Genomic DNA, 24,488 nt, shown 5'->3' with positions numbered 1-24,488 from the left:
AAGCAGGAAAGAATATCCAATGGAATAAGGACAGTCTCTTCAGCAAGCGGTGCTGGGAAAACTGGACAGTGACAGGCAGAAAAATGAACCTGGACCACTTTCTTACACCATACACAAAAATAAACTCAAAATGGATGAAAGACCTAAATGTAAGACAGGAAGCCTTCAAAGCTCTCCAGAAGAAAGCAGGCAAAAACCTCTTTGACCTTGGCCACAGCAACTTCTTACTCAACAAGTCTCCAGAGGCAAGGGAAACAAAAGCAAAAATGAACTACTGGGACCTCATCAAAATAAAAAGTTTCTGCACAGCAAAGGAAACAATCAGCAAAACTAAAAGGCAACTGATGGAAAGGGAGAAGATATTTGCAAATGACCTATCAGATAAAGGGTTAGTATCCAAAATCTATAAAGAACTTATCAAACTCAACACCCAAAAAACAAATAATCCAGTGAAGAAATGGGCAAAAGACATGAATACACACTTCTCCAAAGAAGACAACCAGATGGCCAACTGACACATGAAAAAATGCTTAACATCACTCATCATCAGGGAAATACAAATCAAAACCACAATGAGATACCACCTGACACCTGTCAGAATGGCTAACATTAACAACTCAGGCAACAACAGATGTTGGCAAGGATGTGGAGAAAGAGGATCTCTTTTGCACTGCTGGTGGGAATGCAAACTGGTGCAGTCACTCTGGAAAACAGCATGGCGGTTCCTCAAAAAATTAAAAGTAGAACTACCCTATGATCCAGCAATTGCACTACTAGGTATTTATCCAAGGGATACAGGTATGCTGTTTAGAAGGGGCACATGCACCCCAATGTTTATAGCAGCGCTATCGACAATAGCCAAAGTATGGAAAGAGCCCAAATATCCATTGATGGATGAATGGATAGAGAAGATGTGGTATGTATATATACATATATATATATGTATATATACATATATATGTATATATATATGTATATATACACACACACACACATATATATATACACAATGGAGTATTATTCGGCAATCAAAAATAATGAAATCTTGCCATTCACAACTACGTGGATGGAACTGTTATGGGTATTATGCTAAGTGAATAAATATATAGGGTATTATGCTATGTGAAATTAATCAGTCAGAGAAGGACAAATATTATATGACTTCACTCATATGAGGACTTTAAGAACCAAAACAGATGAACATAAGGGAAGGGAAGCAAAAAAATATAAAGACAGGGAAGGGGACAACAACATAAGAGACTCTTAAATATGGATAACAAACAGAGGGTTACTGGAGGGGTTGTGGGAAATCGTTGCACCACATAGTAACTAACTTGGATGTAAATTTAAATAATAAATTTAAAAAATTAAAAAAAAAGCAAAACTATATGTGTGTATGTATATACATACATACAACTATATGTGTATATATACATACACAAAGGAAGAAAGTCTAAAAAGATACATACCAAACTGGTAACAGTGTCTGCCTCTAAAAAAACATAAATAAATGGAATTGGGGGTTATGGCATGGACCAAGATGCTAGTTTAAAAACTGTTTGACGATGATTTTGTTAGGGAATGCAATGTATTCATGTATTAATTATAAAATTAAGACTATGCTTATTTTAGCTCTTCTTCTCTTCCTCAACAGCTCAGTCCTAAAGCTACTGGTAGAACAGAGAAAAGGAGGCATCCACACTGGAGGGGAGCGGAGGGAGAAAAGAGCTGCAGTAGCCCAAAACAATGTCAAAACCCGAAAAGAATGAGGAAGTTGTCCACATAGAAGTGTTGCCTTACATGGAGTATCAGAGACCAAGCAGGTAAGAAGGGCCTCCATATATGAGGGTGATCTGGAGCATGGTTTCAGAACAAGAACACGGTGAGGGGCCCAAGTCAGAGCCCATCAAGGATGACCATGTAAAGAGGTAGACTGGTGTGGGTGGCAGAGCCCAAGCATGGCAGAGTGTGACCATGAACAGGAGCAGCCTACAAAAGCATGTCAGAGCTGGAGCAGGTGAGGGTGACAACCACACACAGTGACAGACTGGCACAGGATATCAGAGCACAAGCAGGGAATGGAGGGCATCCCTTTAGAGGGTTGACCTGGCATAGGGTAAAGTGAGTGCAGGGAAGGTCCTTGGCATAGGATGTCAGACCAAGCAGAGTGAGGAGTGCTTTCACATGGTGAGAGCACCTGTGTCGTGATGGGATGGGCAGCAACTGGACTGGAAAGTGTCAGAAACCAAGTCAGGTAAAAGGGCATCCATGTGGGGAAGGAGTGGCAAAGAAATGAAGTTTGATTACATAGAGGTCAACTGATAAAGTAAGTAAATATATTGAGGATAATGGGAGCCTGGCTTCTCAGTCAGCGAAGAGAGTTACAAATATCAAAGGGAGGAAACAAAACTGAACTTTGTAGTGTTGGACAGGAATTAGAGATTTCAGAGTGAATTCTTGGTTTATGACAGATAAGTAGAAAGACACTGATGTACAAATGGCTATATATGTGTGTATATTATGTGTATGGGTGTGTAATTATATATACATTACATATACCCTTATTCTTACTATTTAAAGGGCTCAGGAATATGACACCCCAATAGCAATGAATACACTGGCTTCTAAATATCAGTCTTCCCTTAGAAGAAATCACAACTGGGGCCTGGGGGGCTCAGTCAGTTAAGTGTCCTACTCTTGATTTCAGCTTGAGTCATGATCTCGTGGTTTGGGCCCCACACTGGGCTCTGAACTGACAGCATGGAGCCTGCTTGGGATTCTCTCTCTCTCTCTCTCTCTCTCTCTCTCTCTCTCTCTCTCTGCCCCTCCCCCACTCATGTGCATGTGCACACTCTCACTCTCTCTCTCCCAAAAATAAATAAACATTAAAAAAATATAAGAATGAGAACTTTTTGGAGAAGTGACTGATTCCAGGGCTGAGGCAGAGAAAGCCTGGAACACCTTATGTCAAAAAGCAAGGAAATGCTCAAACAATACTAAGAATAGTCAGAAGGTCACCAGAGCCACCTTAAGGGCCTGCAACTGTCCAAATCTGGGACAATTTGAGCATCAAAATAAATAATGCTAGTAATGGATTAGAACTCACTGAATAAAACAAGAAACTATGAGGACATGCTGATATAGGTAAATGAATGAATAAATTTAAAGTTTGATGAAGAATTGTGTATTTATATAGTTTCAGAGTAGCTTGCCACCAAATATTATTACAAAGGAAAACAGACTACAGTAAAGTCTGGCAGATTAACCATCTTAATCAAGTGATCCAAGTGAATATCACCAATAATGGTAGAAGCTGAAGTCATGGGCCATCTGATAGGATGCAGTGTAAAGAACAGAGTATCACTTTCATGTCATTTCTGTCAACATTGCATAACCTACGTTACAAGGAAATATTAAACAAACACAATTGAGGGATAACTTAAAAAATAACACCTGTAATCTTTAAAAGTATCAAGGGCACAAAAGTCAAAAAAGACTAAGAGACTATTTCAGAATAAGGAAATTAAAGAGCATGACAACTAAAAGTAATTATGTATTTGTAAACTGCATCTAATTGCTATAAAGGATGTTATTAGAATATCTGGGGGAACTGAAGAAGGTCTGAGGATTGAACAATGGTAATGGTCAATGGTAATTTCTTGATTTTGATGGTCAGCTTGCGCTTATGCAGGAGAATCTCTTTGTTGGAAATACATGCTAGGATATTTGGTTTGCTATCTGGAGTAATGAGGTTTCAGAGTAACAACTTACTCTCAAATAGTTCCAAGGGGATAAGTTCTTTGTACTGTACTGGGGAGTATTCTAGAAGGATAAGATTATTTAAAAATAGGGGCACCTGGGTGGCTCAGTCAGTTAAGCATCTGGCTCTTGATTTTGGCTCAGGTCCATGATCTCATTCATGAGTTCAAGACTCAATTTGGGCTCTGCACTGATGCCAAGGAGCCTACTTGGTATTCTCACTCTCTCCAACTCTCTCCGCCCCTCCCTTGCTCACACTCTCTTTCAAAATAAATAAATAAACTTTAAAAAATAAAAAATAATAAGTAAATAAAAATAAAATTTAAAGTGCATTGGAAAGAAACTGTAAGATTTAAAAGTATCATTACAATGATTCAGTGTCATGATAGTGTTTCTCTCCCCTGCTTCTCTTTCCTCTCTTTCCTTTCATTGCCTCCCTTCCTTCCTTCTGTGGTTCCTTCCTTTTCCTTCCCTTTCATTCCCTTCTTTTCCCTTTTCCCTACTTTCCTTCTTTTCCTTCCTTATCTCTTTTGCTTTCTCAGCATTATGCTTTTTTTAAAAAATATATGAAATTTATTGTCAAATTGGTTTCCATACAACACCCAGTGCTCATCCCAACAGGTGCCCTCCTCAATACCCATCCCCCACCCTCCCCTCCCTCCCACCCCCCATCAGCCCTCAGTTTGTTCTCAGTTTTTAAGAGTCTCTTATGCTTTGGCTCTCTCCCACTCTAACCTCTTTTTTTTTTCTTCCCCTCCCCCATGGGTTCCTGTTAAGTTTCTCAGGATTCACATAAGAGTGAACACATATGTTATCTGTCTTTCTCTGTATGGCTTATTTCACTTAGCATAACACTCTCCAGTTCCATCCACATTGCTACAAAGGGCCATATTTCATTCTTTCTCATTGCCACGTAATACTCCATTGTGTATACAAACCACAATTTCTTTATCCATTTATCAGTTGGTGGACATTTAGGCTCTTTCCATAATTTGGCTATTGTTGAGAGTAGCATTATGCTTCTAATGTCACACACAGAGCCCTAATCAATTTTCCAGGTGGGTACAGAAAGATTCTTCATATATCCCCACTACAAAATGGCAGATATTGTAGGCAGGATCATAAAAACAATGGCAGTTAAAGATAACTGCTACCCTAACTGCCATCCTTAAAAAAAATAGTATAACGATTACGTGTTTACTTGTATGCTACCCAAATCTCTCTGTTCACCAGAACCATTTGTTTTTATTAGTTGCTACTGTGCAGGTATTATTGACTACACAATATCATGGAATTATTAGGGCATTTAGAAATAATGATGTTTTGGTAATGTTTACCCTACCTACCTCTTATAAAGAAGAAATGAAAAATATGGGAGAAAGTTCTCTGTGAACTATAAAGCACAAAAATTGTTAGCAGTCATTTAATTATCAGTGAGTACTTAACTACACAGAAATTTAGTATTAAATACAATATATCTCTATTACAAATTCCTAACTCCAAGAAGAATTGCCTACATCACCAACACTGATGAATCAGTATGATGCAGATTTTCTCCATGTTATGTAATAAGGCAAAGGTAGAAAAGTTTTTCACCTTTTCACTTTCTGTAACAATCTGGATAGCATTTGGGATGAGTCGAGCAGTTTTCTCCTTGGTCATGAAGGTTATGTTCTTTAATGCAATACAAATCTAAACACGTGAAAGAATGAAAAATTATTAAATGAATTTTTCTGAAACATATGCAGCACAAAATACGAAATATGGAATCAATCTAATCCAGAATATTCCGTTGAAAAACCTGAAGGAGTTAATAACCACATGCTTGCATTCTCTGAGAAAAATAGGGTAAGCAGTCAGACGTTCTCCCCCAGCAGTAATTTCCTCCTCAGCTCTTATCTCTAACTTTAGGACAGAGTGTGAAAAGACATGTGGGTGTTCGTGTTCCACATTAACACATACACACACAAACAAAATTCAGACAGTCTGTCACATCAGACATGATTTTGGCAGTCAAATGGATGTATGTTCAAGCTTTTTTCAACCTGAAATCTCTTTCTCCAACTGTATTAAATATGTACAAATGGAGCTTGATGTATTAAGAAAATAGATTACACACTTCTACGATATATAAATATATCACGCGCATATACAAGTACAGATATACAAATATATATAAATTTACTTCGGAATCTAAAGTACATTGTTTTTAGGAGGACTATATATATATTTCTATCTATGCAATTATTTGTATCAACAAGTCAAATCAAAATACATCTTACTGTAGTTTCCCATCTGAAGATGTTGCTATAGAAACACAGCCAGTTTTCTGAAAGATAGAGACGTCCCTGAAGCAAAATGTCTCTCTGAAGAGCACAAGCATAATCTAGATACACAAGGATAAGGAACAGCTTATTCACAAAAATCTGGCAACTTTATAACCTTATATTACTTTAACACATGAAAAGTCATCACTCTTTGTTCAATTGTTTGTTCGTTTATTCACTCACTCATTCAGATACTTTGGGCATCATACACCAGCTATTTTGCTGGAAACCAGGATTACCAAAAATGTACCTTGCCCACATGGAACACAGTCTATAAGGGAAGGTATACGATGAAAGAATTACAAAAGGAAGTATAATGATCAAAGTGTAGAGAAAGCTATGAGAGAATATAACAAGGAGTACACAGATATGGGGGGATTGGGCAGGGAGAGAGTATATCAGGAAAGTTCTCCAGAAAAAAGTAGTCTTTAAACTGAGATCTAAAGATTAATAAATGGTCAGGTGGACCATAAGGAAACAGCATGTGTGAAGACCCCGTGCAGAAAGAAACACAGCACATTTCAGTAACTATATAAAGATGTCTGAGCTAGAGAAGCTGGAAAAGCTAGATCATATAAGGTTCACAGACAACAGTAGACTGTGGACTTTACGAGAAGCCATTGATGAGTTTTAAGTAGAAGGGGCATGATCAGATGTACATTATTAAAGACTACTTTTTTCACACTGTGAATATGGATTCAGATAAATGAGTTGGAAGTCCAGGGGAAAACTGATGGTGGCTCAGACCAAGAAATGACAGTAGTAAGAGAAAGAAGTGGTTAGATTCAGAGATATTTAGGAGGTACTACCGATGGAAAATTGGTGATTAATTAGACGTTGGAAAAGGGTGAGGGAGGGGACAAGGGCTACTACAAAAATTATATACATTTTAAGTTAGTTTCAAAGTTGATCCCCACTGCCTCAGCGCTAAAATCCAGCAAAATCAAGAGTGTTCTGGTAAATGCTGCTATTTACCAGTAAGTTAATATCATAATTTAGATTTGGCTCTTTGGCTGATGTAAACAGTATTGTTAAATTATCAATAATTCAAGATATAAAGATCTGCTATGATATTTGGTTTACCTGATAAATTTTAAAACTATATGAAGTGATTAGCAATTTTAGGAAAAAGCTGTTAAGGTTATGAATCTCAAAATATTTATATTTCATCATATTAAATTTCTAATTTAACTAAAATACTAAAAATTGAGCCAAGTAATTCAGTCTTTCAAAATGTTTCCTTCAGCAAAAGAAAACTGAGATGCCCCCAAAATCTTAGTAAATAATTAAGTAGATTAAGTTACTCATTACTAGTACACATCTCTAAAACAGGAATTGGGCTAAAGGTCACCTTGAGGTGTCCTGAAATTTTTATATAAGCCACTGAAACATTTTATTAATTTAATGCTTCTCACATTTCAGATCAGAAATACCTGGCAGACTTATTAAAACAGATTGGTAGGCCCCTCCCCAGAGTTTCTGATTAAATATGTTTGGAGTAGGGTGAAGAGTTTCATGTCTAACATGAGCCCAAGTAACGCTAACATTACTAGTCTGTGCACCACACTATGAGAACCAATGCACTATTTTACATTAACTATGTTCAAAGCCCTAGCAACCAACTGGATTATTTTAACCAAAGACTATTTGACACAGATTGACAGACTTTTTTCAGTGGTTTAAAAAAGGGTTTCCCTCAAGGCACCTGGGTGGCTCAGTCAGTTAAGCATCCAACTCTTGATTTTGGCTCAGGTCATCACGGCTCATGGGATCGAGCCCTGTGTCAGGCTCTGCACTGACAGCACTGGGCCTGCTTGGGATTCTCTCTCCCTCTGTCTCTGCCCCTCCCCACTCACATACACACACACACACACACACACACACTCTCTCTCTCAAAATAAATAAATTTTTTAAAACTTTAAAAAAAGGAGGGGGGCTTCCCTAAAACAGATGTATTTTATTGTAATAAACTTATACCTCAATAAAATTTATTTTTTATAAAATGGCTTCTTAGCAATATGGCCTATGCAGGAAATGAAAAAAAATTTAAGGCAGGAAATTTTACTTTTTTCTACTCCCAATTTCCCTACTGATAAACATGTAATTGTCATTTCAGAAGGCAATATTCTACCTGATTTGAGTCAAATGACAATCTGATTCATCTAGAATGGGATAAGAAAATGTTTATCAAAAATTGTTTTATGGATTTATAACTTTATAATTTGTGACTAGAAAGTTAGAATAAAATTAAGTAAATTAACCAAGCAACATAGGTCACTTTGATGTGCGTGTTAACATCAACTTACTAGCTATTGCATAATCAATTTCAGAAAAATTAAATGGCTCCTATTCTTAAAGATTTATTTTAATAACTATAGTATAATGAAGGATACAGTGGAAATATGTACCAAGTGTTATGGAAATACAGATAGAGTGAATCAGCACCATATACTTCTACAGTAAGGTTGTACAATAAATAAACAAGATGTCCTATTATAGTTTTATCAAAGAATTTAGGCATATCTATCCATAAGGGAGGTGAATTTTAAAAATGTGTTTTTAAACAATCATGTCAGGAAACACACATCCCAAAGTATTCTTTGGGAGCCCCATAATGGGAACACTGCTTTTAAAAAGACTCTTTGGGGGCATCTGGATGGTTCAGCAGGTTAAGCGTCTGACTCTTGGTTTCGGCTCAGGTCAAGATGTCACGGCTCACAGTTAGAGCCCTGCATTGGGCCCTGTGCTGACAACACTGAGCCTGCTTGGGATTCTCTCTCTCTCCATCTCTCTCTCTTTCTCTACCTCTCCATTACTTATGTGCACATACACATGAGCACACTCTCACTCTCTCTCTCAAAATAAATAACTTTAAATAAATAAATAATACAAGAGTCTTTGGAATATTTTTAGGATTGCTTTCAGATTTAATACTTAAATTATAAAAGATAAGCATTCTCCTTTTTCACACTTAACATTTTTTATGTTGTTCTGTTTGCTTTTTACCTGAGACAACTGTAAAGGTAAATACAAATAGAAAAAAAATTAATTCTCCCTAGTGCAAAAAGGGAAAAAGACTCCCTCCTCACTTCTCTTTAAGCATTTTCTTCAGAAAATTTGTAAATTCTTTCTTGCTTCTTTGAGATACATGTGAATCTTTTTAAAAACAAAATAAGCCCCTTGCCAGGTTTACAATCCAGGAATGTTTCTCAAGGACTTAGGAGCCATCTCTTGGAAATGTAAACATCAAGAGAGATAGCCCCCTATCTCCCAGTTTCTGTAATAGGGTAGGAGCTTAACTTCGGTGGGCAACTTGCTCCAAGCTGCAAAACAAACTCTTGTCATAAAGATACGAGTTTATTTTTCCTTTGCATAAAGCCAGTTAACTAACACAGATAGTAGCCCCAATTATCAGGTGAATTTATGATGAAATTGTGTGTGACAAACAGTACTATCATGTCCTCTTACTTGAGGACTAGTTATCACTCATCTTTAGAACATGTGTAAAGGGTTGTATCTGCTTGGCTATATAAAAGGGTGAGATTTTCTTTCTGTCTCTCTTCACAATCTCTTTTACAGATTACCTGTGAGCATATCTCATTCCAGTTGAATGCTTATTCAATAATAAAACTATTTTCTTTCTTTTCTACTTTTGTGAGAGGTTTTCTGGATTGGTAGGGTATTTTGTTTTTAATTGTATTTCTCCAACATAACATTTTCTTTGGCCAGGAATAAGAAGAGTAAGAATGAAGAAGGCACAAATGAATATTAGGAGTGAAAATGTGGACTCCAGCTAAAGTAGATGTTTAGAAATATTCTAGGGATAGTTAGTTGTTTAATCAAGGATTCATACTTGGGATAAGTCACCTAACAATTTAATTAGAACTACACTCCTTCAGGAGCTACTAGAAGCCCTTAGGCTACCTTTATTACTGTTTAACAACAGTTTGGCTAACTAGCAGAGACACAGAAAAGGGTTTTCATTAGCAAAATTAGTGGTTTATCAGCATACAGGATGTTAGACATGGGATCACACTGGTGAAATCAGTTGTATAACTATACATGGATTGGTTATCTTTTAAAGACCCTCTTCATCATCAGTATTTTATGTACAGAGAAAAAGAACCTAGTAAGCTCTTACCCTTAGGTTTGGCACTTGTGTTACCTTGATCAGTGCTTCTCAAACTTTAACGTGCATATAAATTACCTGGAGATACCACTGAAGGGAGATTTGTGTCTTCTTCCCCATACGCTTAATTATTCAAGCATTTATTTTTATCAGTATATACTCATGGATATTTTATTCTTCAGGTTATAATCCAATATTTTCATTATTTATTTTATTGCTCAAATTATTCTCTCTTTGACCACTGGGAGTTCTTTCGAATTGGCTTTTTTTTTTTTTTTTTTAGCACTTCCTTACTTTCTGGCACTATAAGCTACTCCACAGCCACTCATATTCTTTTTTCACTGCCCCAGCCCCAGAATGGACCATTCCTTCAAGGAGCTCTCATTCCTTTTATTGGGGATGGTATTTAGAGACCAATATCTGGGTCCTGGACATGCTGACTGCTTACTGAGGTATCACTGTTTCTAGGCTCGAGCAACAGACAGAGCTAGGGAATAGATGTATATATGCTAACCCATCCTTGAGTGCAATATGTCACTTGTATGTAATATAGTTAGATCCTTTTCCTACTGATGGAATTTCAACCTGGGATCTCCTGATATTCTGGTTGACTTTTTCAACTTTTATACAATAAAGATACCTCTATAAAGGCTTCACAAATGCAATTATGTTACCACCACCCCAGTACCATATAGAACCATTCCATCACCGTAAAAATTCCCTTGTGAAACCACTCTCCTTTCCCAGTGTCCACAAATCTGCTTTCCATCCCTATATATTTGCATTTTTCATAATGTCAAATAAATGGAATCATAAAACATGTAACCTTTTAAGTTTTGTTTTTCTCACTTAGAAAATGTATTGAAGATTCATCCATGTTGCAATGCATATTAATAGCTTGTTCCTTTTTATTGCTGAATAGTATTCCATTATATGGATGTGCCAGTTTGTTTATTCATTCACCAGTTGAATGACATCTTGGTTATTACCCATTGTTAACAAAGATGCTATAAACATTCATGTACAGGACTTTTGTGAACATCAGCTTACAGTTCACTTGAGAAAATAACTAGGATTGCCAGGTCATACGGTTAAGTGCATGTTTAACTTTACAAGAAACTGCCAACTTGCCTTTGAAAGCAGCTGCGCCAGCCTGCATTCCCACCACCAGGAGATGAGAGCCTTGCAGCCTCATCTTCATTTGCTGCTGTCCATTGTTTTGTTGTTGCTGTGAATTTTAGCAATTCTCACTGCCAGGTAGTTTACTTGTGCTTTTAATGTGCATTCTCCTATAATAATTGATGTGGAGGATTTTTTTACATGCTTATCTGTCCTCCATATATATCTTGGGTAAAGTGTATTTACCTATTTTTTTAATTGGGTTGTTTGTGTTCTTATTGTTGACTTTTATTTCCATTCTAAATACAAGGATTTTTTGTTAATCAGATATGTGATTATCAACTATTTTCTCTCAGTCTGTGGCTTGGTACAATTAAACCTGGTTTTAGTTTTCTACTTTGTAAAAGTCTGTATTTTGCAAGTTTTATACAATAAACAGGTTCATTGTATCAGTGAGAGAAAACTAAAAAGTGTAAATTTTTTAAAACAAATTCACATACTGAAAAATACCTAGAAAGCTATACAAACAATATGAACTAAATTTATATGTAGGTGTTATGATTACCAATACTTTTCAATTTTTTTCCTTATATTTTTCTGCAGAGCTTTAATGTTTTATAATGAATATGTATCATTACATTATCAGATTAAATTCTTTCAAGAAGGCAGTGATAAGTATGATAAATTTTACACAGGTTTCCTTGAAAAGTCACTTGATTTCAAGTGACAAACTGGAAAGAAACACTTGCAACACACATGAAAAGATCTAATTTTTTAAACATCTAACAAGCTACTACAAATTAAGAAAAAGACAAAAAAACAGAAAAATGGGCAGAGTTTATGAAATGTTCACAGAAAAAGAAATACAAATGGTTTATACATATATAAATAGATGTTCAACCTCCTTTATAATTAAAGACATGGCATATTTCAACAATGATTAAGTACCATTTCTAACTACCAAATTTTACTAAAGCAAACTTCCTGAGGTGGGGCAAAACAGGTACTCACATACACTTTTGATGAAAATGCAAATTGGTGCAGACTTTTTGGAGGGTAACTTGGCAACAGGAAACTTATTAAATACTTATTACCTTTTTACCACAATTCCACTTCATAGAATTTATCTTACAATGTGTGTGCACATATGTGCTAAAACAAATGTAAAAGTTTCAATGCAACATTAGTGGAAATAGTAACAGACAGGAAGTGATCAAAATGTCCATCAATAAAGGATTTGTTAAATAAATTGCAGTACAGAGTTCATTTAGTTGAATATGGGCAGGCATTAAAAGAATGAAGTAATTCCTTAAGTAAGGCTAATAAAAAGAGCTCTAAACAAGGTTCAAAGAGTAAACACAGTATGTTCCCACTGAAATTCTCTTAGGCGGGGGGATGCCTGGGTGGCTCAGCTGGTTAAGCTTCTGACTCTTGATTTTGGCTCAGGTTATGATCTCATGATTCCTGAGATCGAGCCCTGCATTGAGCTCCATGATGACAGCATAGAGCCTGCTTGGGATTCTCTCTCTCCCTCTCTCTCTGTCCCTACCCCACTTGCATGTGTGCTTTCCCTCTCTTTCTCAAAATGAATAAATAAACTTAAAAAATAAAAAATAATAAAAAGAAATTCTGTTAGGAATATACATATATACCCCTTGAAATGACTACAGAAAACTTCTCGAAATATACATAAGAAATTACTCTAAGTGGCTATACAGCCCAAAAAGTATGTTGGAACAGTCTTGGTTGGAAGGACCACTCACTTCTCATTATATGCCCTTATATAGCATTTAAATATTTTGTCATGAGAATACATTGCTTTCAAATGTTCTTAGAAGTTGTTTTAACTCATTATGATATTTAAAGTACTGAGCTGAACTACAGAAATTCAGTTACATTGTGTTGAATACTGCCCAACAGTACCAGAAATCAGAAATTTCTATGAATAAATGGTTTAAATGAAATATATACTAAAATTAAAACCTAGTTTTATATTTTGATTATAAAAAAAAACATATTAAGCTTATATCAAAAATTAAGCACTTTTGTAAGAAAAATAGTTACAGTTTTCCTCTTCAAGTCTATTTAAACAAAATCTACCTGAAAGATTACATGAGGGGCACCTGGCTGGCTCAGTTGGGAGAGCCTGCAACTCGATCTCCAGGTCATGAGTTCAAGCACCATATTGGGTGTAGAGATTACTAAAAACTAAATAAATAAACTTGGGGCACTTGGATGGCTCAGTTGGTTGAGCAGCCAACTTCAGTGAGGTATGTGCTCACAGATCATGAGTTCGAGCCCCGCATCAGGCTCACTGCTGTCCTCAGCACAGAGCCCACTTTGTATCCTCTGTCCCCCTCTCTGCCCCCTGCCCTCCCCTTAAACTCTTAAAAATAAACATTTAATAAATAAATAAATAAACAAACAAACTTTAAAAAGAAGGATTACACGAATAAGAATATAGCCCCAGAAAATTTTACAAAATTGGCTCTATAATCTGTTAAGGAGTACCTTTTTCCGGGGAAAGTTAATATATATTGAACAGCAAATTTAAATTTTCCCTACAAAACCATATGAAACAAGCACCAGAAGAAATTGTGACAATGATTTCCTTTTAGTTCTATTTTTCTTAGCTAGTACCGAATATTTTTATAAGTCAGAAATCACTCCTCCCCAAATTATAACTTAGTTTTACATTGTCTAATTAGAATAACATGCTGCTTATCTTAAAAAATATTTTCTGTCTAGCACGAAGGCTCAAATTTTCTACAAATATTGTCACTTGTCAGTTCTCTTTTGATAATGAGGTAGTAAAATGGTTTTTTGCAACTTCCTGTCTGTTTTACCTGCTATCAGCTTCTCTGTATCAGGTAAGTGTGTGAACTGTCTTTTGTATTCCTCATTCCTGTCTTTATAGGTGGCACTTGAAATCTGCAACAATAAAAAGATTAAATTTCCATTTAATTATAATCTTTATTAGATGAACTAAAAGGTAGTGTCTTGAACAAATTTAAATGGACTGTAAAATAACATGCTTCTTATGCAATATTTTGTACATTTTTATATGAAAAACTAGATACATAAACATTTCAAAAAACACCAAAAGCAAGCAAAGGAAGCTCCCAGCATGCTGGAGTAAGGAGTTTAGCAAATTCTCTCTACAAAAGCAAATAAAAAACTATCAAAAAACATCATCTCAAATTATTGGAAATTGACCAAAGGCATGCAATAAACTGAGAAGCATTTTTTTCATGAAAATCTACCAAACTTAGAAGCAGCGGAAGTCTGTGGCACTGTTTCCTTGCCCACTGGCCCTTACTCATCCTCCCCCATCAGTTAAATCACTGTGGCAGTGTGACAGTTCCACGAGGGCAGTTGTGTAGGCTATGAAAACTAGCAGCTATGCTGAGTGAGATGGCTGAGATGGTTCAGAGTGGAGAGCAGAAAAGCTATGCCCAGAAGTGAAAGGGAAAATTCTGAAGCTATCCACAAGAGTGTGAGGTTGTAGTCTCATTTGTGGCAAGAAATAAGCCCACTGGCAGATTAGCAGCAGACTTAACAAAGAGATCTTGGAGGAGAGACAGCCATAAATGGGGTTCATAAACTTCCCATGTATTCCTGGCTAAACAGAAGCTGCATGCATGGGTAGCAGAGACTACAGAGTTCCCATACTATCCACACATTCCTGGCTAAAACAAGTCTTGGGGAAACATAAAAATTGAGACAAACTTGAAAACGGCCTGAACATTGAATACATTCCCCAACCTACACACAGATCTCTCAGCAGAAGAAAAAAGTCTTACTGGCTCTATGTATTTAAGCACAATTTCCAGGGCACCTGGGTGGCTCAGTTGGCTAAACATCCAACTTTGGCTCAGGTCATGAACTCGCGGTTCGTGAGTTTGAGCCCCGCATTGGGCTCTCTGCTGACAGCTCATAGCCTGGAGCCTGCTTCAGATTCTGTGTCTCCCTCTCTCTGCCCCTCCCCTGCTCATGCACGCGCGCGCTCTCTCTCTCTCTCTCTCTCTCTCTCTCTCTCTCTCTCTCTCTAAGAATAAATAAACATTAAAAAAAATTTTCAAAAAAGCAAAATTTCTGACCAATCACTGGCTGACATAAGGGGTGACCACTAGGAAGCCAGCCTTGAAAATAAAAACAACAAGGGGCGCCTGGGTGGCTCAGTCGGTTAAGTGTCCAACTTCAACTTAGGTCATGATCTCACGGTTCATGGGTTCGGGCCCCACATCGGGCTCTGTGCGGACACTCAGAGCCTGGAGCCTGCTTCGGATTCTGTGTCTCCCTCTCTCTCTGCCCCTCCTTTGTTCGTGCTCTGTCTCTCTCTGTCTCAAAAATGAATAACCATTAAAAAATGTTTTGATAATAATAAAAAATAAATAAAACCAACAACAATACTAAGCTGAGCAGAGATAAGACAAATAGATTTCACAGATTTACTCTAGGCAAGTTACTAAACAAACAAAAATCATCAATAACAAGCTTTAGGGGTAGGGAGGATGCAATTAGAATCCACAGTTGCTACAATACATTATCTTAATAGTACAATGTTCAACAAAAACTATGAAACATGCCAAGAAACAGAAAAATGTGACTCATACTAAGGAAAGAGAAAAGCAGGCAGTAGGGTCTTTCAGGGTCCCCAAATACTACATTTTGCAGACAAAGACATCAAAGCAATTATTACAAATATGTTCAAACAACTAAAGAGAATCATGCTTAAAGAATTAAAGAAGAACATGTCAATAGTGATTCAACAAATAGAGAATCTCAACAAACACATTTTAAAAAATTTTTTAAGGAAAAAAAAGGACATTCTGGAGTTGAAAACTACATTCACTGAAATAAAAAATTCACTGAAGGGGCTCAACAAAAATTCAATATAGCAGGGAAAGAATCAGTGAACTTAAAGATTATTAGCAAAAATTATCCAATTTGAAGAACAGAGATGAAAAAGATTGTAGAAAATGAACAGACTCAGAGACCCATGAGACAAAATTAAGCGATTCAAAATACACTCAGTAGGCTGAGCCACCTAGGTCATGATCTCACTGTTCGCGGGTTCTGTGCTGACAGCTCAGAGCCTGGAGCCTACTTCAGATTCTGTGTCTCTCTCTCTCTTTCTGCCCCTCATCTGCTCGCGCTCAGTCTCTCTCTCTCTCTCTCTCTCTCTCTCTCTCTCTCTCTCTCTCAAAGATTAATTTAAAATATATATATACACAACAGAAGTAATGAAAGGTAAAGGGCAGGCAGAAAAACACTTGAAGAAATAATGGTTAAAACTTTCAAAATCTGCAGAGAAATATTAATCTATAGATCAAAGAAGCTCAATTAACCAAGAAGGACAGGGAAATTGTTGGACAATTGTTGACAACTGAAGGACAGTTAAACTGTGAAAGACAAAGAAGAACATGAACGCAAGAGAAAAATGACATGTACATACAGGTAAAAACTAGTATAATTACTGGCTGATTTGTCAACATAAACAATGGAGACAGCAGACCTGCTTCAAAGAAATGTGAAAGGAAGTCCTCAGACTGCAAAGAAAGGCTATAGTATGGTAAACTCAAATTCACAAGAAATGAAGCACACCAAAAGTGGAAATATCAAAAGTAATTAATTAAAATATATCCTAAAAGATATCTGACACAAGATTATTTTAAAACTTACATGGAAGAGCTCCTTCCATGATGAAAACACTCAGCAAGAAGGCAAGAATGTGTAAAAACTGGATCACCCACACACTGGCAGGAATATAAAATGGTACCACCACTCTGGAAAACAGACTGGCAGTTTCTTAAAAACTAAATATGTAACTATCAATGACCCAACAATTGCATTCCTGGGCATTTACCCCTAGAGAGGAAAGCTATGTTCACACAAAAACCTGTACATGAATATCTACAGCAGTTTTATTCATCATAGCCCTAAACTGGAAATAGCCCAGATATTCTTCAGTGGATATATGGTTAAAACTATGGTACATCCATACCACGGAATTCTACTCAGCATTAAAAAGGAATGAACTGGGGCGCCTGGCTGGCTCAGTCAGGATCAAGAGCATCCGACTCTCGACCTCTGGGTTGGGAGTTCCAGCCCCACATTGGGTATAGAGATTATTTTTAAAAATAATAATATATATATACATATAATAATAGATATGTACATATTATATATGTACATTCATACATACATAAACTTTAATGAAATGTTAGTATACAAAATAGATGGATCTCCAGGGAATTATGATGAGTACATAGCTAATATAAAAGGTTACATACTGGCGGCACCTGGGTGGCTCAGTCAGTTAAGCGTCTGACTTTGGCTCAGATTGTGATCTCATGGTTTGTGAGTTCAAGCCCTGTATCGAGCTCTATGCTGACAGCTCAGAGCCTGGATCCTGCTTCAGATTCTGTGTCTCCCCCTCTCTCTGCCCCTCCCATGCTCATGCTCTGTCTCTCTTTGTTTCTCAATAATAAATAAACGTTAAGAAAATTAAAAGGTTACATACTATATGATTCCATTTATATAATATTCTTGAAATGACATAATTATAGAAATGGAGAATAATTATAGGAATGGAGTGGTTGCTAAGGGTTGAGTAGGGGGAAGGGAACACTATAAAAAGGCTGTGTCTATAAAAATAATTCTTGCTGTGATGCAAATGTTCTGTATCAATGTCAATATGCTGGTTGTGATATTGTCGTATAGTCTTGTAAGATGTTGTCATTGGGGGAAAACTGTTGAAAGAGTACAGGGTATCTGTATCATTTCTTACAACTCCATGTGAGTCTAAAATTATCTCAAACTAAAAGTAAAAAAAAAAAGTAAAAGAAGAAAGTTCATAAGGTTAGAATAAATGTGTTAATTCTATGTAAAAGGGGGAAATGCTTTAAAGTAGTTTTAAAGCTGATTCAGAGGTCATTCCCCATACTCATGTTTGTTCTCCTCCGTAACATTTTCACCAGAGAAATAACACAAGTAAAATCATTTAATTATTGAGCAAAATGTGACTAGTGTAATAGAAACTCACTCTTGTACGTGGCTCATGGGATCAATGTCATTGCTTTTAAGTTCACATCTCATGTCTAAGAAAAGGTTTTTTGGAAAGGTAGATAGAGAATGCTGAGCTAGAATTTTTGTATTATTTTAATTTGGTTTGCATGTGCTATTTAAACTTTCTCATCGTCCTACTCTCTCTCTCTCAAAAATAAAAATAAATAAACTTAAAAAAAAAAGGAGGGGGGCGCCTGGGTGGCACAGTCGGTTAAGCCTCCGACTCTTGGTTTCTTTCAGCTCAGTTCATGACCTCATGGTTCATGCAGCTCTGAACTGACAGCAGGAGCCTGCTTGATATTCTGTCTCTGTCTCTGTCTCTGTCTCTCTCTCTTTCTCTCTAAGTAAAAATAAACCAACTTTAAAAAAATAAAATAAAATTTCTCATTGTCCTAGATAATCAAAAGGATATACTTAGGTTGAAGCCCTAATTAATAACCCAGTAACACATTACTATTTCAGTTACTTTCCACATTCTCCATGTCATTTATTTAAATATGCTAATTTACTGCTAATTTCTTAGTAGTCATGCTACTTTACCAAAATATTTTTCCATGTTGATATGGTCATCTTTAAAGAAGTATACATTGTTTTTAATGAAATATGAATTTTCTTCCTTCAGCCCTCTATTGCTTTGGGTAATCAAATTCAAACCTTACAAAGGAAGATTAGGACAGCAGTCTAAAACCTAGTGCTTCCATCAGGTTTTTGCCCCCAAACTGTACTTTTTAATGTCACTAGAATCCTCTACTTTGCAAATCCAGTAGTCAATTTTCAGCTCTCACCTTATTCTACCTATCACAGTAGGTCACTCTGTCCTTAAAAGACTTCCATCATTTGCCTTTGAGGATGCCACACTTCCTAAGATTTTATCTCAGTAGTCAAATCGCAGTTTCTTTTGCTAGTTCCTGCTCCACCACCTGAGGTTCTAAACACTGGAGAGTCTACTTCTTTTCTCTATCCATATTTTTTCCCTAGGTGATCTCATCCAATCTTTATAAATCTGTTTTATTTTTTTAATGTTTTTTAAGGTTTATTTATTTTGAGAGAGAGAGAGAGAGAGAGAAAGCATTGGTTGGAGAAGGGCAGAGAGAGCAGGAGAGAGAGAATCCCAAGCAGGCTCTGCACTGACAGTGCAGATGCGGGCTCGAACTCAGGAACCATGAGATCATGACCTGAGCAGTCAGATGCTTAACCAACTGAGCCACCCAGGCACTCCAAAAATCTGTCTTTAAATACCATCCATACTCAAAGTCTTCAAAATTTATTTCCTGCTTCAATCTCTCTCCTACGATTCATGTCATAAATCCAATTGTCTACTAGACTTTTCTACTTATATATCAAATATGCATCTCCAACTTCATTTTCCCAACTCCCAAAACTACTTCGTCCCCCTGCTATCTGCATCTTTCTCTTCTCCTAAGCGATGCTTCCATGCACCCCGTTGCACTGATCAAAAACCTAGAAATTATTATCCTTGATCTTTTTCTTCTTCTTCACTCACCATATCTGACTCCATAAGGAAACTGTCAAACAAGCCAATCTTATTCCTGACTCTTGCCTTCCCACAGAACCCCACTTCCATTTTCCTTTCTTCGCATGGTTCATCGGTATTCTTTCTTTGTCCCTCATAGGGCTCTCTCAAATGGCACCTCCTCAGAGAAGCTTTTCCAGACCATCTTGACTGAAAATGCTACTCCCTTCCATGTGATTCTCTACACCTTACATGCTTCTATTATCTTTAGAGCTTCTATCACTACCTGACATAATATTACACATTTGCAAAGAGAGAGAGAGAGAGAGAGAGAGAGAGAGAGAGAGAGAGAGGCTAACCATTAAAGACCTTTAACTATAGAGAACAAACTGAGGGTTGCTGGAGGGAAGGTAGATAGGAACATTGGCTAAATGGGTAATGGGTATTAAGGAGGGCCCTTGTGATGAGCACTGGGTGTTCTATGTAAATGATGAATTACTAAATTCTACTCCTGAAACCAATATTACACAATATGTTAACTAGAATTTAAATAAAAACTTGAAACAAAAAAATATTATACATTTGCTCAGGTGTATACTATCCATCTCCCAGTCAGCTCTAGAATGGCAGAGACACCACCGAGTTCACTTAGAATAGGCTGGTGCATAGATGACACTCAAATGAATTATTAAGACTATTCCTGGGGGCCTGGCTGCCTCAGTCAGAAGAACATGCGACTCTTGATTTTGGGGTTATTAGTTCAAGCCCCATGTTGGGTGTAGAGTTTAATAAAAAATAACAATAAATACACTTTAAAAAAGACTTCTCCTATCTTAATTGATGTACATCTACCTTTGTCACTTATATGATAATAATTTCTCTGCTCATATATTCTTTTCATTTACCGTGTGAGAGACTCACCGTACCTCCTGATTCTGACATCTTTCATCAAGAGTAGAACATTTTCAGCTATATTCTTTTTGAATGTTGCCTTTATGTTGATCTTCTGAAACTTCTAATGGAATCATAATGGACTCCTCTACTTTTCTCCTTATATCTCGAGCCATTCTCTTTAAAATTTTCTATCTTTATCTCTCAGTGGTACAGTGTGAATAACTTCCTTATATATATCCTTCAATTTGCTGACTTTCTCTTTATCTGGTATTTCCCACATCCACTGAATTTTTAAATTATTATTTCAATAACCACATTTTTCATTTCTAGAAGTTGAATTTGGTTGTTTTCCAAATCTGCCCAGTGTTTTTAAGAATGTCTTATCCAGGGGCACCTGGGTAGCTCAGTTGGTTAAGTGACCGACTCTTGATTTCAGCTCAGGTCATGATCTCATGGTTCGTGGGACTGAGCCCACGAACAGCGCCCTCTGTCAGTGCAGACCCTGCTTGAGATTCTCTCTTTCCTCTCTCTCTGTCCCTCCCCCAACTCATGTGCATGTGCACACACACACACACACACACACACACTCTCTCTCTCTCTCAAAATAAATAAATAAATAAATAAATAAACAAACAAACAAACATATTAAAAAAGAATGTCTTGGGGCGCCTGGGTGGCCCAGTCGGTTAAGTGTCCGACTTCGGCTCAGGTCACGATCTCACGGTATGTGAGTTCAAGCCCCGCATCGGGCTCTGTGCTGACTGCTCAGAGTCTGGAGCCTGTTTTGGATTCTGTGTCTCCCTCTCTCTCTGACCCTCCCCCGTTCATGCTCTGTCTCTCTCTGTCTCAAAAATAAATAAATGTTAAAAAAAAATTTAAAAAAAATGTCTTACCCACTTATTGCATGCTTAATTTCTTCTATTAAGTCTTAAATAATATCAAATAATGATTTTATAGTCTTTACCTAGTAGTTCTATCCAAAATTTTGAAGCAACTAATATGCTATTCATTGAATATCTTTCTGCTCACTCATAAAGTATCAAATTCAGGTCCCAAAACTTCATGAGAGATCAACTATAGTTGTGTACTCTCAGGAATATTTCCCTCCTCTACCACCCCAAGCCCAAGTTTAGACAAATAAGCTTCCTTGTCTTCAAAGGGCAGATGTAGGTGGATTTTTTTCTTAGCCTACCTTTCACAGAATGTATAACTCTTCAAGAGTCATGGCTTTATAAGTTCTCCGTTCTAATTCATACAAGTCCAAGACATGTCTTCTATCCCAGTGTAGCCATTAAAGTTTTCGTTACAGAGACTAATTAACTCCCCAGGGCTGCCTCAACATTAGCTCATGTGCTTACAACTCTGATAATCAGTTCCCTCTTCTTTTTTAGCCCTCGGGTAGTTCCCTTGTTATTCCGTGAGCCCAGACATTCAATTTATAAACATGTTTGTAACATTTCATACAGCATTTCTAGGTACTTTGTAACAGAGGAGTTTTTAAGTTAAATGGTCCTCTTTCTCAGCCTAAATGTCCATCAACTGACGAATGGATAAAGAAATTGTGGTTTATATACACAATGGAGTACTACATGGCAATGAGAAAGAATGAAATATGGCCCTTTGTAGCAATGTGGATGGAACTGGAGAGTGTTATGCTAAGTGAAATAAGCCATACAGAGAAAGACAGATACCATATGTGTTCACTCTTATGTGGATCCTGAGAAACTTACCAGGAACCCATGGGGGAGGGGAAGGGAAAAAAAAAAGAGGTTACGGTTGGAGAGAGCCAAAGTATAAGAGACTCTTAAAAACTGAGAACAAACTGAGGGCTGATGGGGGGTGGGAGGGAGGGGAGGGTGGGGGATGGGTATTGAGGAGGGCACCTGTTGGGACGAGCACTGGGTGTTGTATGGAAACTAATTTGACAATAAATTTCACATATTAAAAAAAAAAAAAAAGGTCCTCTTTCCATATTGCCAGAAATGTTAGTTCCTATTCCTTTATAATTAAATCTAAAATTAATAACATATCTAGATTTTCAAACAAAATCTATAATTGAATATTAATGAATAAAATATTATTTTCAAATCCAACAGAAACTAGAAAATAAGTTCATTCTTTTTTATCAGCTACGAAAGTCAATGTCTAAAATATCCTTTTTACCTTGAATAAATTCAAGATATTCTGTGTGGAGGACAACGTCTGATTACAGAAAACACCTTTTCTAAAGTTGCCAAAGTACGTTTCAAACATACTAATTAATCCTCTTGGGTTTTGTTTTTATTGTTATTTAACAGTATAACATTAATTAATCCTCATGGTGTACCTAATTCTAAATCATGTTTGTGGTAAGTTGTATCCAATAAAAAAGCTTACTTGTGAATAACATGACTATGATCATGCTATAAGTCAATGATAAAGTACAGAGTCAAGACTTATGATTTCTTGTATAATTAGAAAAAAGTTTATTATGATCTAAAGAATTTCAACTCTAAATATTTTCTACCAAAACATAAGTGGAGTAGTTATTATTTGTACATATATAATGTTTCAAAATCTACACTTGTTTTATCCTTGAAATGTTTTAGAACAAAAATATTTTTAAAATGACAAATTTAAACTCTAACCTCTTTTAAAACTCTCCTATTCTTTCTTTTTTTCCCTGTCTCCCTTCCAGATTCAAAGATCTGAGGAATATGAGATTTCATATGTTCTTTATTCTATGTATATTTGCCAAGATTTTCAAATTTACACTCAAAGGAAAACACCCCTAAACAAATTTTAGTTACACAATTCAGAAAACTTTATAAATGCCTCCACTTTTAAAATACAATTATCAAGTAAATCAGCTATTAAAGAAATAAGTATATACAAATGACAAATATTTTTAAAGAGAAATTTAATATTAATGAAATATCAACATAAAAAGGAATGCCTAAAATTAAGTACCTTATCCAAAGCACTATTATTTCTATTAGAAAGCCCAGGTAAGGAGTACCTGGGTGGCTCAGTTGGTTAGGCCTCTGACTTCGGCCTAGGTCATGATCTCACCGTTCCAGAGTTCGAGCCCCATGTTGGGTTCTGTGCTGACAGCTCAGAGCCTGGAGCCTGTTTCAGATTATGTGTCTTTCTCTTTCTCTCTGCCCCTCCCCCACTCACACTCTGTCTCCCTCTCTCTCTCTCTCTCTCTCTCAAAAATAAACATTAAAAAAAAAAAAGTCCAGATAAGTATGTCATTTCCTAAACATAAGCAACAGAAAATCTCAAATGCTTTTTTCTACTTTCAAAAGTTACTAGTTCAACATCATGAAGAGAAGTTACATTAAGTAAATGCATCTTCTGCAGACCTCTGAATGCTTTTCCTCTGGAACATTAATCTACCTGGAATCATCATTTTAGTCAGGAAAAAAAAAGTGGTTTTTTTGTTTGGTTGGTTGGATGTGGGGTTTTTTGCGGTATATTTTTACTAACAGTTAAAGGGCAAAAGGATAAATATTTGTTTGCCATTAAGTTTATTTCAAGTTTATTCTCTTCCTTTTCACATAATTATTGTTATACTGGGACTTAAAAGTTATTAATAAGACTAATTTCTCACACAGTAGGCTTAAACTTTCATTTTTAAATATAAAAGAAAATAAATATAACCATTAAGATTCCTATCTTTAAATTATGGGATTGAAATAGAATATCCACAGCTATTGATCTCACTGTCCAG

General features: G+C 36.4%; 1 protein-coding gene across 3 annotated transcripts in view; it reads right to left on the bottom strand.

The window, feature by feature from the left end:
- Positions 1-24,488, bottom strand: part of GRAMD1C (GRAM domain containing 1C) — a 102,551-nt gene that overhangs the window by 67,681 nt on the left and 10,382 nt on the right. For all 3 annotated transcript variants that reach the window (XM_053220880.1, XM_027060877.2, XM_053220881.1), the window contains exons 3-5: positions 14,181-14,265; positions 6,042-6,145; positions 5,356-5,451 (exon numbers count right to left, since the gene is read on the bottom strand). In XM_053220880.1, coding sequence (XP_053076855.1) covers positions 5,356-5,451; positions 6,042-6,145; positions 14,181-14,265 — 285 coding nt within the window. The remainder of the gene's footprint in view (positions 1-5,355; positions 5,452-6,041; positions 6,146-14,180; positions 14,266-24,488) is intronic.

The sequence above is a fragment of the Acinonyx jubatus genome, chromosome C2 (genome assembly GCF_027475565.1).
Source record: "Acinonyx jubatus isolate Ajub_Pintada_27869175 chromosome C2, VMU_Ajub_asm_v1.0, whole genome shotgun sequence".
Lineage (NCBI taxonomy): Eukaryota > Metazoa > Chordata > Mammalia > Carnivora > Felidae > Acinonyx > Acinonyx jubatus.
The sequence above is the reverse complement of the archived record's forward strand: the minus strand, read 5'-3'. Positions and strand labels throughout refer to the sequence as shown.